The 15447-nt window shown below is 41.4% G+C and overlaps 1 protein-coding gene across 2 annotated transcripts; it reads right to left on the bottom strand.

Moving 5' to 3' along the window:
* Window positions 1-435: 435 nt before the first annotated feature.
* LOC119010262 (alpha-tectorin-like) lies at window positions 436-14701 on the bottom strand. 2 transcript variants are annotated; one of them, XM_037082245.1, is made up of 25 exons: window positions 14652-14701; window positions 14467-14530; window positions 14258-14281; window positions 13825-13940; window positions 13382-13660; window positions 12679-12774; window positions 12376-12541; window positions 10801-11201; window positions 10127-10703; window positions 9454-10037; window positions 8634-9186; window positions 7933-8531; window positions 7247-7404; window positions 6709-7109; window positions 6381-6577; window positions 4276-4671; window positions 3875-4158; window positions 3515-3792; window positions 3288-3407; window positions 2921-3105; window positions 2644-2804; window positions 2256-2507; window positions 1952-2111; window positions 1529-1622; window positions 436-1369 (listed from the first exon to the last, which is right to left on the bottom strand). In XM_037082245.1, the coding sequence occupies exons 2-25, from the start codon at window positions 14510-14512 to the stop codon at window positions 1278-1280; spliced, it is 6219 nt and encodes a 2072-aa protein (XP_036938140.1). In that variant the 5' UTR covers window positions 14513-14530; window positions 14652-14701; the 3' UTR covers window positions 436-1277. The 2 variants fall into 2 exon arrangements, with proteins under 2 accessions (XP_036938140.1, XP_036938141.1); XM_037082246.1 differs by having other exon boundaries at window positions 14467-14533; window positions 14652-14684.
* Window positions 14702-15447: the final 746 nt, after the last annotated feature.

Below are 15447 nucleotides of genomic sequence, written 5' to 3'. Positions count from 1 at the left end.
TTACCTGAATTGACAGCAGCAGCAAAGCCTATGTTTTGGGCCATGTGGTATTGGACATATTGCCCCTCTTTGAAGTCTTCGTACAGCACCATGACACCAATGACAAATCACATGTTGGGGGTGTTTGGTAAGTGTTGTTATGTCTACTGTATGTCTCATCTCAGGACACGTTGACTGACCATGATAAATTTCCCCCCCAAAGAGAAGACACAGGAGATATCGTCTCTGTCAGTCTCCACACTCAATGGAGGCTCAGCACAAAAGAGAGAAACCCGACCTCTCGTATCCCTGACAGCTTCTTTCATGTCAAATGAGAACCATCCTGTATTAATGCTTTGAAATGTGGTTACTGTTGCACTTATACATCCTGTACGGAACAAGATGGAACATAAAAGTATAGTTACTATATCCCTGGGTGCTCTGTCAAGAAACAACTTATACAACAGTATCATTTTTATTAAAAACAAAATAAAATGTAGAAAATTCACACAAATAATATCGATCAGAGTCCTGGGGTAACCTACTCATTTAGCTGAGAAAAAAACTACAATCAGATTGATATTTCACATAAAAACTACTTCATTTATCATTTTTATCTTCATTAACTATGAAATATTCATTTAATGGTAATAAAAATTATTGCAAAAAGCCTGTAGGATGAAACCGATTATCATTCTAAACACAAAAGGGTGAGCTGCAGAAATAGGTTTCCTGAAATCAGAGCCAAATGTGAATTTGATCTTATGCTGCCCTCTAGTGGTTTAAAGAAATAACTACCAAGTCTTCTCATAGAGCAGCACGAAACAAGGAACCAAAAAAAAGAAGGGTCATTACGTCACCAAATCCCAGATGAAGAAATGCTTCCAAGTGAAAAAAATGGGGCCTGACTGACCAATTATTGCTGACTAGACTGCAATTACAATGCAAACAATTTGTCAAGGCATGTCTTCACCAAAAATCAAATGAAATGTTATGTTTTAGTGTGTTTCTACTGGCATCTCCCATTGACTTCAATACAGGTGACAGTGATGTAACGACCCTTATTTCTTTGTTTAGGTTCCGTGACACAAATCAGAAACATCTGACGGGATTCATTTCCAAATATTCAGTAACAAATATCTTTCTCTTTCTCTTGAATCAGGCACATCACAAAACATTTCACTTTTTTAAAATCATTATGGAATATATGCACAGTGAGCTACTGATCGATTAATATATTTTGACATAATATGTACACATTCATCTATCTACGGTTTTTGTGCCCGTCTTTGATTCATCTAGGTCAGAATTCTGGCAGTAAGCAAACTGACTGCCAAGGTCACCACTGAGCTCAAAAGGCTTGAAGCATCGCTCGTTCTCATCCATTTGTCTGCGAGAGAAAAAACAAAATCTAACATCACCAGTCAACGAAAAACAAGCAGAGCAAACATGAGCACACTTCTGAGCCTCTTAAGTCTCTATTTGTTCAATTCAAAAAGTGCAGTATGACATTTACATGAGTACAGAGGTCATAAATGTAATGAGTTACCTGATTTCGGGATTAATGGTCCTAGAGAGATGGCTGCAGTGTCATGTAGGGAAATATCCCTTGCGACCCTTGTGTGGTAACCTGGGTAGCAATGCTGCAGGAAACACAATTAAAAGTCTTCAGCCTGAAGAAGACAGAACTTCGAACTTTGAAGTTCTGACAGAACTGCAGTGAATTTCCGCAGAGTCAGCAAGTAAAGGTGCATGAAGCGCTTCAGTAGAAATACATTTAATTGTTCATAGGTCGTCAAATACTGATGCTTTGGATTGGCCGGCCACCCAAAGCCTCAGTATTGGAAGGCAATGAGACTTAACAATCAACTATCTTGCTTCTTGGTATTTATACATAATAACTGTATACAATTTACTATAGAATAGTCATTCACATCTCTCTACAGATACACATGAGTAGATTGGTACGTACAGCTGGGCAGTTGTTGTTTCTCAAAAGACACAGGTGGACCTGGCAGTGCAGGAAGATGGATGAGAAGTTGGTGAAGGTGAACATCCTGAAGGAGAATCGGGCCACAGTGGAGATGCCATTCTGTATCAGCTCTACTGTACCATCCGCAGGATCAGGACACCTGGAGTACAATGAAAGTTGTAAGAATTACGATGTTATCACTATGAGTAAAGTTAAATACAATAGGGAAGATGGCTGGAGTGAGATAAAACAAGCCCTGTTAGAGTCGTTTCATATTTTTGTATGCCAACAGAGACTCCTTTACTCTGTAGTGATGAGATCCCAGCGGACAGGGTAGTTTGCATCATTTAAAGGTGTTGCCCAACATGAGTCCAAAATCGTGGCGATCTGCTGTTCATCAACCCCTTCCGTCTGCACCTCGATGTACAGCCTCTGGTCTATTTCCATTTCTACGCTGCTGTTACTGGTCAGGGGGAAGTGGAAGCCGGCGTCCTCGTAGGGGATCATCCTCAGATGATACTGACCCAGGCCTGATGGAAGTTTCTTGTTCACAATGCTGCAGAAGAAACATCACAAACTGAATATCTTTCGAATGTGAGTAGTTTTTAAGTAAAAATAAGTATTAAATACACCATTATCAGTAACCAAACATCATAGTTATAATTATGCAAGCCACATGGTGTGGTTGTCACCTCTCTATAGGGTTGATGCCCACATCCATAGACAGGGCCTGAGTTAGAGGGTATACACAGCTGAAGTGCAGGCGGATGCTCTTCTCACGGCTGATGATGCCATCATGAGGGTCGACGTCACCCTGGATGGTGTTCTCATAGCAGAAATGGGTCCCGTTGCTCTTTGAGAGTAAGATGACAAAAGACTTTAAGTATTTGGATTTGAGCATGCTTTTCATTTATGCACATGAAGTTGCACATTGGAGAAATCTTTGTCTACATAATGAATGGACTGTACCCTGAGAACTGTCCCACACAGCTGGTCGTCATTGTTGAAGTGGAAGATCAGTCGTCCGTCCTGAAGAGTCCCGTTGCAGGAGTCGTCCCGGAGATGAAGGGCACCGAGGTGGAAGCCAGCTTCAAACAGCTGGCAGCGCGACAATGACATGGTGCCTGAACTACTGACACAAGTGATGGACGAGTCTGTGAAAGACAAATGGTTAAATTATAGACTCATTCTATAATCTATTGTAGCAAGTTTGACCTGTTGTCTTTTGTGATCTCATAAATATTTGATCTTTTTATTCATCAACACAAAATCTCATTTCAACAATCAAACCAAGCTAATGTGCAATGGACAGTTTTTTAGGAGTAGTCGCCCTCACCGTAGCTTTCATTGTTGGGTCGGTGGTGGTGCTCATCACAGAAGCAGCCGTAAACATCGTCTTTCTCACCACACCATTCATACTCTGTGCAGTCCAGATCTTCACAGGGGTTCGACTCAGCTATGGAAACAATGTGGAAAGAGACATGGTCAGATATAACAAACCAAACACAAGATTTTTTTTCTCATTCATTATCTTGGCTGTCTAATGGCCAAATGAAAACATACCACACTGCAGAGCTGAGCGCCACACTGGAATGTTCAGCCCCAAAACAGAGCAGGTTTTCTCATAGGCTGCGACGGCAGAGCACAGCATGCCATTGGCTGGAGTGTAGAGGCAGAGATCGTAGACGCAGGAGGTGAAAAAAGGCTGAGGGTCAGAGTGCAGGTGACAGTCACTGAATGGACCGCTGGTGTTGGTGATGACACTACAGAGCTCAGAGTATTCGTCCATAAAGTGACAGTCGTTCAGACCATCGCCACTCTCATCATCTGTGGATCCACATCTGGAAATGACACATCATGCTGTCATTATTACCTGCTGCAATGTGCATAAGCTGATCTACAGCTCTTTTCATAACAGCTCACCCTGGTTGGCTCGTGGGCGCCTTCCAGCTGTGTCCAAAGTCATTGTCATTTTGTGCTGATGTGCCATTAGGCAAGACTTTATCATCTGCTGGGTCGTTGTTGAAATTTCCACACATCCCTGTGACCCTGTTTTGATGATTTCTGTCCAGTCTGACCAGTAAAGTACTCTGGCCGTCAAACTGGACTATCAAGTCGGTGGCTTTGGCCACTATGTAGCCATCCTGCATTTCTACATGAGCTAAGCTTCCTGCAGTGGTGGGAAGAGACCCCTCATTTCCATTTACCTGTAGGGATGAGAGATTAGGGAGCAATGGAGAGGAGGTGAGGAGGCACGTTGTTACCTTTGTTTACATCCAGACAGGAGAAGAACGTTATACAAAATATAGTAATCAAAAGTTTACCTGTACTCTTTTGTTGGGTCCAAGCCTGATGTATGCACTCTCTGGTGGATCTGAGAGGTATATATCCACTGCTGATACAAACGACACACGGTTGTTGCCACGGTGATTATTGGTGGCTATTACCTGAAACTGCGTCTCATTTGAGCCTTGGCTCACACTCTCAGTAATGATGTAAGAGCATGTGCCCTGGAAGTGAGCCACTGCCCCATCAAAGGTGATGTAGTGTGGGTCCCCCCACACAGTGCATGTAGACATTGCATCAAAACAGCCCAACTGGCCATTTCTGATGGTGCACTCCTGTTCAGGTGTGCAAGACGCGGCAGAGCAGCGCAGGTCATTGGGAGCGTGGCACTCACATCGCTGGGAGCATCCCTCTGTCCAGAACGACTCACCGGCCTGTAACATGTGAGAAAAAGAGACACACACCACATAGGCCAAACCAATTAATAGGGTTTCTTCCCTCTAGACACAGTCACAGGAAATACAAGTATAACTGAAAGCATAAAAGAAGGCTTAGTTCCATTTATTGTTGGTGAGACAGCAGGTCAAGGGCTCACTGCAGAGACTTTCTGGTAGAAGAAAATTGAACAGAGCCATTATTAATACCAGTGATTAATATTTGTGATTTTCCTGCTATGAACGTCAATATACGATTAACATGATGTGGCAATAAAATTGCTGGAATCAAAATATACACACTGCGTGATTGTTGGAGGCAAAGTCATGCTGGTCTGCTTCCTCATGTCCATGAGACGCATGCTACCAGAAAGGCCTCACTGCGCGTGTCAAACCGTTGTCAACGTTACCATTGTTTGTGCTAATCTAGCTAGCATACATAAATGTTAACTAACGTTACGCAGTTCCTATATAGTTCAGTAGTTTACTTTATGTACGGAAGGGCGTCCGTATTTACAAGTAGAAGCTAACTTAATGTTTAAGTGGAGATAAATTTGGCACCCAGCCAATGTGTAGTAACTCAGCTTACCAGTAACGAAGCTAACCATCAATACCGCAAAAACGACGGAGCAGGAAACATGGCTCGAATGTGCACTTTTTTTTTTCTTTTTCTTTTCTTCTTCTTCTTTTTTTTTTTTTTTTTTTACCTTCCAGGCCACTTGGTGGACACTCAACTTTAAGACCAGGCTGTAGGCTAAAAACAATGGCTGGGAGCTTTGCTGTAGCTGCCGGTAAAACTTCAGTTGTGGACACAATCACCTCCATAAGGAATACGTGCTAACGTCAACTAAACAGGTGTTGGATAAAGATAGCCTCTCTGACACGGCAATGCTAATCTACAAGCATCACCAGAAAGCAGAGAAAGAAGACCAAGCATGTTGGAGGTTAGTTTGACAACAGCCTGCTGTGATGGTGCTCAAAATCATCATACAGTCCGGGACTACTTTTCCACGCAGACAGGAGAGGAGTGACATCGGCAGTAAAAACGCGATTAATTGTCCCTGAGAAGTGTGCAGGAAGCAAGGAGGTCAGTCGTTTTCATTTAAATACTTTTCTTCTTCTTTTTGTTCAGATCTTGTGTTTGAATGTGTACTCTTCGCTCACCTGCTGTGGTGACCATACTACGACTTCAGTTAATATAGTATGCCATTGCTGGTGTGATTTATGCTTCATGGAAAGTTTATTTAGATTTTTAGGGTCTAGTTGAAACGATTATATGGAGGGATGCATTAGAAGTTTATATGAGTCTGATATGATATGCCTAGATTGGCTTTACCAGAACTGCAGTGCCAAAAGTGCCTCTGCACTGATCTACTTCTCATATAATTCATAAAAGAGTTTTGTCAGGCTACTCTGTGGTTCAACACAACCCATCTGTCTCCATATAAACAAAATGCAGCAAAAGTGGCAGCTTGGATATAGATAGGATAGACAAAACATTATGAAGTGACCAGTAAGGCAGCCTGGTGTCCACTGCCCCACATGCTTAAAAATTAGACCTCTACTAAACTCAAAATAAACATGTTAAATGTTTTCTTATTGCAAAGGTGTAGTAGTTGTATTTTGAATCAGAGCCAAATCATCGTTTTCTGTCATATAGTAACTGTTAAACGATTATTTAGTATTTACAGGTACAGTATATGACTTACATTATAGTAGTATCCATCGTATAGGCAGCCACACCTTTCAACAGGGACACAGCTTGTCCCACTCCTGACAAAGCCTTCGTCACAGAAACATCCCTCAGAACACACCTGCTCACAGGTGGCATCAATGCTGCTGGCACAGGTGTGGCCACAGTCAGTACCACACAGCTCATAATGGCTGTTGGCTGGACAGTCAAGTCCTTCATAAGTGAGGAAAGAACAGGATAACTAATGAGTTTTTTTCCATAGGTCTGTATCTCAGCAAGCGCACCTTACAGTTGAGAATACATTTGTACATTTTGTTTTGTAATGATTTGAGTGGTTGACTTACTGCAGGTTGTGTTCTGCCTCCAAGGGTAGATTCGAACATTAGCAGATTGACAGGCACTGACATATGCCTGAATGGCCCTGCACAGAAGATCTTGGCCCTCATTTCCAGACACACAAACATCAAACACACAGTCATTGAAATATGGTGCTGGGTCCACCTGCTCATGGCAGAAGCTGAAGGGGCCGTCAGCTGCTTGAATCACCTCACACTGAGCTCTAGCTGGAAGCTCATTGGTACATTGTGGACAGGAGGAACCACACCCATCACTACAGGTGTAGTTTCCTGCCACCTTCCAAGATGTCCCAAACTCATCTGGATTTGAGACCGTCATTCCAGACGGGGTCTGGAACTCATCATTTTGATTTCCATTGAAGTTTCCACAGAGTCCACATGTCTGACCACTATTGATGATAATAATTACTTTTAGTGTCATAAATCAATAGATGGATTGTTAGTAAATGACTTAAACACATCTAAAAATGTAGTGTTTTAAGCATGTTAAAAGCATTCCTTTTTATTTTCAGTGAATGGCAAATACCTGTAATTTGAAGGTACAGAGATAAACACTGTACTTGATCCATCGTAGGTGACAGTCAGGCCGAAATCAGCACTGACAAATGTACGAGATCCACTTTTATAGATAGACACACGACCTCCATTCAAGAGAACTGGTACATTTCTCGTTTCACCATTTACCTAAAAAAAGAATTTTATAACTCGTAACTCAAAAAACATATGCATAATATTTTCTTATTAGAATAACATGTCCCTGAAGTGATCTAGTATTTTTCTTCCTATATTATTCACTTTGTCATTGAAATAGGTGTAATGAATGAATTAATGAGTGAGTGAATTAATGCAAATTTATTTCGGACATCAAAAAAGATTTTAAAAAAATCAAAAACATGTTACAATGTGTATTCCATTAAAAAGCACTTACATTCCCGAAAAAGAGCAGGAGGAGGTAGACACTTATTTATTCCTACCCCTTTTCCGCAACTCAGTAATTAATCATAGTTAATCTACTTCCATTCCTGATCTGTATACCTTCATACGCTCCCATCTAATTGTATACAATTCAGTATACTATGTACAATGAATAAATCACATATTATATAAATATATTTACATATAACTGTCAGTTTTTTGCCAGCTAGGTTTAACCTGAGGTTAAGTTAAGCATAGCAATTGAATTGATTTTTAAACTTGATTTTAATAACTTACTTGCACCATATGACGTCTTTCCCTTGACATTTGAACTTGGTAGCCCCACACATTTACATAAACCTCAGCTGTGATTGAAACTGGCAACCCATTCCATGGCTCATTCTTAGCCTCCACTGAAAATTGATCCAGCCCATGTGTGTCATTACAAAGTGTCGCCAAAACATAACGGCAGGTTCCCTGGAAGTCATAAGCCTTGCCATCAAAGGTGAGGTAGTGGGGGTCTCCAGAGGCAGAGCAGGTGCCATGACGGTTGGGATGGCAGCCATACTCACCCTCCACTACACGGCAGGACTCCTGGGGACCACAGGAGTTGGGGATGCAGTGGACTGCCCCAGTGGTACCATCACAGCTACACAGACTCTGACATTCCTCACCATCCAAGAACTGTTCACCACCTTGCAGATAGCGTCCTTGGTGATAGCATCCGCAGGCTGTTGGTGGCACACACTGGTTGCCATTGAGTACGAAGCCATCATTACACTGGCAACCTTCCTGACACACAGTGTCACAAGTGAAAGGAAAGGAAAGGCTGGGGCAGGCAGAAGGACAGGTGGTTCCACAGAGTTGATAGTGGCTGTTTACTGGGCAGGTTTGCTCTAGAGAAAGAAAGGAAAGGAGAGAACAAAGAAATCTATTTAGCAAAATCATTGGATTTGTATTTGTCAAAGTCACCTATACCACAGGTGCAAAGTACTCACCACAGTCAGTCGCATTCCTCCACTGTCCCAGGGAAACACCGTTCTGTTGACACATGAGTGCATAATCTCGAAGGACCTCACATAGTGTTGATGCTGGATCTCTAGAGGTCCTAATGATCTCCACACATGTATCCACATGCTGCTGTGGGTCCACAGTGGCCCAACACGGGACAAATGGCCCATGCGGAGAGCCAAGAATGCCACAGTACTCACTAGAATTGTAATTTGTGGTTGAATTATTATTTACACTTTCCACACAGTGTGCAGCCAGGGAGCCATCTCGCCAACTGTCCCCAAACACCTGAGAGCTGTTGACCAGGATGCCGTTGGGTGTGCGGAAGTCATCATGTGGGTGACCATTGTAATTACCACAGAGACCACCTAGAGAGCCATTGTAGATACCAGGTGCAGTGACACGCACAAAGTGAGGCCAAACTGTCTGCACAGTTACACCAAAAGAGGTGCGAAGGATGATACCGTGTATGCTACTGTGGTATATTTGGATTTGGTTGGATGCTGAGCTGAATGGTAGTCTGATCCGCCGACCGTCAACCTGAAGGCATTTAGATTAATATATTATAGTCATCAATATTAAAAGGGAAGTGCTGTTAAATATTCAGAAAGAAAAATTGCATCATTATAGAAGTTGTAATCTTATGAGAAAAGTTACTTAAATGACATTCATAGTGCTAAACTTTTCTCACTTATCAGCTATCATTTTGTCACATTTGTCTTCATTAATATTCAGATTTCTCACTTTTAAAATGGTAGTAAAATCACATTTAGAATCAGTCGTTTCAAAATTATTCCAATCACGTACCTGTATTCTACTGCTACTTGACATCTCAATGGACACGTGTGTTCCCTGTGCCTCAAACTTAAGCAATCGTGCAAAACCTTGTTGGCCTCTGGGCACTTTTTCTGCTGTCACGACAAAGTGGGGGTGACTAGACAATCCCATGACTTTGGCCAGGGTCAATCGACATGCCCCAGGATACTGGTATGTCAGTCCATCAAATGTTTGATATGACCCTGGGCCTCTGATCCAGCATGTTGCATAGCTGTTGGGTCTGCAACCTCTTTCTCCTTCCTCCACTTTGCATGATTCAAGCGGACCACAACCATGGGAGCGACAGGTCATGGAGCCATGACTGCAGCTACAGCGTCTTCCACAGTCTTCGTCTAGTATTACAGTTTCTCCAGAGCGGTAGTAGCGACCCTCGAAGCTGCAGCCACACTCTGAATGAGGGACACACACCCCAGCACTAAGAATGAATCCGGAATTGCAGATGCAGCTCTCCTGGTCAGGGAGAGGGCAGTTCTGGGTAGAATTGGGGTTAACACAGGTAGCTGGACATCCTGTGCCCTGAGGCTCAAAGTGGCTGTTGGCTGGACAGGGGATTTCTAGAGGAAAAAATGACATTGATATCGGGGGTGTTTTATTTGACCCAAAAGATTTAATTAGAATTATTTTAAATGAATTGCAGACATACCACAGAAGCCTTGTCTCCTCCAGCTTGGTAGCTGTACACCATTCTGTTGACACTGGCTTGCATACACATTTAGGGCTTGACACAGGATGGGCTGGTACCCTTCTCCTACACACAGATCAAACACACAGCTCGCAACAAAAGATTGGGGGGGGAGTTGTTGATGGCAAGCAGCAAAAGGCCCAGAACTGTTCTGGAGGATTCCACAATGGTCAGTATTGCTGTATAAAGCTGTCTGATCATCAGTGCAGGCAGCACAGGCCAGACCTCCACATGGCGCCTCACAACCAGGCTCATCATCCCCTGTCGCTTGCCAACTGTTGGCAAAATCCACATCAGAACTCACAACCTCACCCTGACGGGTTCGGAAGTCATCCTGACGAATACCATTGAAGTTTCCACAGAGGCCACATGTTGCATTCCGATAGGCGTAGGGCACACTGATCCTGACATAGTGATTTGTGTCATAGGATACCTCCAAGCCAAAGACGGTGCTGACAATCACAGAAAAACCTGACTCATAAACCTGGACGGTGCCGTTGTTGAGATAAAACGGAGTGGCTGCAAAGTTTCCATTTACCTGCAAGCACACCAACAAATCTGTCAAGAACAGCAAAGACATATTTGATCTCATACATGAAGCAGCATCATATTTTGTTCCAGTCATAAATTCTAACCTTAGCTTTAGCACGATGTCCCTTGACAAGCTCAATGGTTTCATTATAGACATACACTTTGACCAGTCGTGTCCAGGAAACATGAGTGCTGCCCCGGTGCTCGTTCTTGCCCTCTACTCTATAGTACGGCAGGCCTAGACCACATTGCTCAGAGAGAACGTAAGTGCAGGTGCCCTGGAAGTGAAACACTGTGCCATCAAAGGTATAGTAATGTGGATCACCACTTATGGTGCAGGTGCCTCTCTGCACCGTCTGACAGGAGAACTGAAAGGCACTTGGCTGGCAGATTTGGGAAAATGAGCAGGGTTGGTTTTGACACTGCAGGCCCACTGAGGTGCAGGTGCACTTCTGTGCACAGGTGCTGTCGCTCCAGAATGAATCACCCAGCTGCACATGTTGACCTGGAAAGTAATAAAAGGAAAAGGTCACTTAAAGGCACAAACTTTAAGATGCTGAGACCATTACATGTAACCCATGTCATTTGAAAGGGAAACCTGTTCATGTTTTGCCAGAACAAATTACTCTGCATTGTGAGCTCCGTTATTAGTTAAATGTTAAAATTTTTAGTCATCCAAAAAAAATACACACTTAGATTTTCTATTCCATTGTCATAATAGCCAATGAGCCGCGCGTGGAGGAAGCTTGTTGTTTATTATCTAGCCGATCACAACCTTTGTACACCGACAATATTCCAACATATATTTTTCACCAAACAGTGGCATAAGTAGGGTTACATCAAACTGGAGAGGCTGCAGTCAATGCAGAGAGAGTTCCTGCGGTGGAAACGGTAATGCCAAATCTAGTTCTAGCACTTAAAGCACAAAGAGAGAACTGTAGAGTCAGATAACAGGCGATGGCCCATTACCTCATTTGCAAGCAGTGTGAGTAGACACTGTTGTGATGCCACTGAAGGCAGATATCATTAGCCAGTTTATTACAAAATGGTGACTGGAACTTGGCTGCTTTTAAACTCTGTGGAAGGAGGAGGCTTCTGTGAGGTTATGGCGTTTTGTTGAATACAAGCTACCAGTACTCTGAACAAAAAATGCTTGAGTCAGTATGGTGAAAACACAGTGGAATTTAGGGCTTAGCCACAAAGGCAGCTATTACAACTGACCCTTCACGCTAAATTACATTATTACATAATCGCCATCAGTAAACAGGTCGCTGCACGACTCTGTCACTTGCAGGGACGGAGGCTGTTTTCTGGGGGAAAGTTCACTGAAGTCTCCATCGGGAGGGCTGAACATCGCGGTGATTTCTATCAACACAACCAATTGAGTGAGTTAAAGGTTTTTGCTGGTCACAGACGCCATTTTTTGGGCAGAAATGTGATGAAGAGTCGGTAGGAATGGCGGGAGGACGAATACTGCTCTGCCCACAAGTGCGGTATTTTTTTCCTCATAGAAGTTACCAATGACAGTTACAGTTACTACGCTACTTTAGTTTGGTCATGTAACGTTAAATTAATCGTTAGATTAGTCGACTAATCAAAAAAATAATCACTAGATTAAGTGTTTGAAAAATAATCGTTAGGGACAGCTCTAAAAAACAGTAATCGCTATCTAATTTTACCATTGAAAGTGCAGCCTCTTGATCCGTCGTCTGTCCGGAAGGCCCAGCGACCTGGTAAATTGACATTGCTGCTTCTGCGGAAAATTGAGTTACTGCCCGTAGCAGTGCTGGAGAACGATCCAGGGATTATGAAATGGTGAATGGAGTTTATTGTGTCGTAGCCAGCCTGCAAACACGAGTTGATCAAATAATAACAATTACAATTTGTTTGTAGTTTTCATGTGGATAAAGTCGTATGTATTCTTGCAATTTTGCTATCACATCTGGTAATAACTACTAAATCATTGGTGTAGTGGATCTGACCTGCACTTGCAGAGACGTTGAAGCTATTATCCCATAGTTCATCAGCACAAATGAGAACCGGCCTCCAGAGATCAACACAGCTTGGACAGTTGTGCGCTAGAAAAGATGAATTCATTATCATAAGTATTGCTTCTTCTTTGCTCTACTGTAATGCAACCCAGGAGCACTTTCTTTATCAATTCATCTGCAGATCGTTTTAACAATTAATCAGTTATTTGTAGTCTATGAAATGTCCAACCATCAGCTCAAAACCCAAAGACTATTTCAGTGTCACAAACAATTAATAAGCCATAAGTAGCAATTGTTTGACATTTTTGCTTGAGAAATGACTGAAAAGTTGAATCGATGAACAATGATGACATCACATGAACATGCAGCAGTAATTAGTGAACAGATTAAAAGTAATCATTGTATTCACAATTAAATTAAGTTGTCTATATTTAATAAGTTTGAACCATCATGTGAAAAATGCAGCATTTTGTGTCACAACATGTACGTTTCATGTTATCTTCTAGGTCAGCAACGGTCACTTTTTTGCTGCAGAATAGATGTTCAGAGAAATTAAATATGAATTGAAGTACCATCGCTACATTCTACAAGCACTTTCAGGAAACCCATGTTTGCATTAACCTTTTTAAATTTAATTGTATTTCTGACAAACATGATGTTCGTTTTTTGGTGACACTGGATTAAGTTGACTTACTGTGCCTGAATTTGAGTAGTATGCCACCTCATACCATGTTGCAACAAAGACCCAGTTTGCGTTGAAGTTCATGCTTGGAAAGTAATCATTAATGTCTCGTGTAGCTTGTTGGAGGACACTGCCACTGGTGTATTGATTGTAGTAGACCTGACCAATTTGTCTGTTGTCAAGATCTGTCCAGAATGGAGCAATGATGTCTTTGGCTGCATTCAGTGGGAACCTTTGAGGTGCGTGTGCGCTCCATGGACTTTGAAATGTCAAGTGTCCATTGTGGTTGACCTGGAAATGAGAAGATGAAACAGTATATATGTCTTTTTTTTTTTTTTTTTTTTCAATCTTGTCATGGATGTAATCTGTGGTGGGAATTTTGAATTTGACTGCAAATTATTTTCACTGTCTACATAGAATATCTACATTTTCCTGTAAAAGGTTATTTTACGTACATAAATCTGATTATATGTTTGTCCAAAATAGACAAAAGGTCGTTGCAAGGTAATCCGTGGAGAACTGCCATCATCTGATCGAGAGCTCGCAGTTCCAGATATTGGGTAGAGAGGATCTAGGAAGCAAGATTAGGTCACAAAAAATAAACGCAAATATAAGATACTGAACTAGAACTATATATATAAATAATTTACCCTCACCAATATAGATAAGGTGACGAAACACTGTGTAATTCTGTAAATTCAATAAATGAGCGCCTCCAAAGTAAACATCAACTGGAAACAGCGCATCAAGTTTCAAAAGACACAGGTACAATTAAATAACCAGTTATTATAGAATTAATCAGGACATGTGTGAATTGTTTCATGACTGGTATATTGGTGAACTGATGAAAATGAAATGTAAAAGATGCTTCAATAAATATGCACTTACTCACGACCTGAGAAGTCAGCACATCTGTAATTTAAACAAAAAAGACAGAAGAGTTCAATGGATGAGCAGAAAATTTACACTATTTTCCAGAACCAAACAAGATTTTAATTCCAAAATATGTCAACAACTTTGGCTGATTAGTTTGAGAGAATTAAATTGGTCTAAGGTATATTAAAATAAAGAAATAAAAAATAAGTCAAATTACTTACTTATCAACCCCGATAGCAGCACAAACAACACGTTTTGACTTCCCATTCTGTCACCCAATAAAATCTGCTGATCAAACATAATTAACTTGATTTACATTCTTTTACAAAGTACTGAGTTGTTGGTTGGATTTTTAGTTGGGAGTAAAAAAATTGACATTCAATTTTGACTTCTTTGAAATAACCACCTGTTCATATATGCTGTCCTCTTGGCTCTTATCCTTCTGAGACTGCTGGGTAGAAACACTAGTTTATATAGAAACAAGCTGGTGGCGCCATCCTCATTATCTACAGATACAGTACAGAAGTAATCATTCATTTATTGTTTGTGTTTGTTTTGTTTTTTTGTGGTTGAAATAGGTAAAATCAACTTGTTCTCTCACAAGCAACTGCAAAATATTTCTTTTGTGCTTAAATGGTGCTGAAAAATATTAAACAGTGTTCAGCAATTACATATAAAGATGTAATCTAATACTTGTCTGTAACGTGTTGATGTCATAAAGGCATTTAGCAATGTCGTCAGTCTCAACTGTGGTTAATATCCATGCAGTGAATTTTACTGCCAGAGAAGGCCACTTTCTTCAATGATTAACTGCTGAATCTCATTCAATCATTCTCAGAATGATCGTGATGGTTAATGCTTATGTGCAGAGGTCAGACAAGGGAGACATTGTTCTTTCTTTTCGGCATCATGCCATTTCACATGTTTTGCTTCTCAGTGGTGCGAGATCAATAAACCTGCTGAAATGTGAAACATGTGAAACGTGCTTGAGATACAGTAGGTCAACCATCAGAGTGAGCACAGTGTCAGTTACCAACTGAAGTCACATCATTTTAAAGCAGACATGTTCGATCTGCAGGTTTATCACAAGTTTCTGTTCTCTGTAAGAAAAATCCCTTACAATATGTTGCTGTCTTGCATACGTATGTAATTCTGTAGCTTTTCCATTTGCCTCAGATGATCCTCAGTATTAATGTCAAGTA

The sequence above is a fragment of the Acanthopagrus latus genome, chromosome 20 (assembly GCF_904848185.1).
Source record: "Acanthopagrus latus isolate v.2019 chromosome 20, fAcaLat1.1, whole genome shotgun sequence".
Classification (NCBI taxonomy): Eukaryota; Metazoa; Chordata; class Actinopteri; order Spariformes; family Sparidae; genus Acanthopagrus; species Acanthopagrus latus.
The sequence above is the reverse complement of the archived record's forward strand: the minus strand, read 5'-3'. Positions and strand labels throughout refer to the sequence as shown.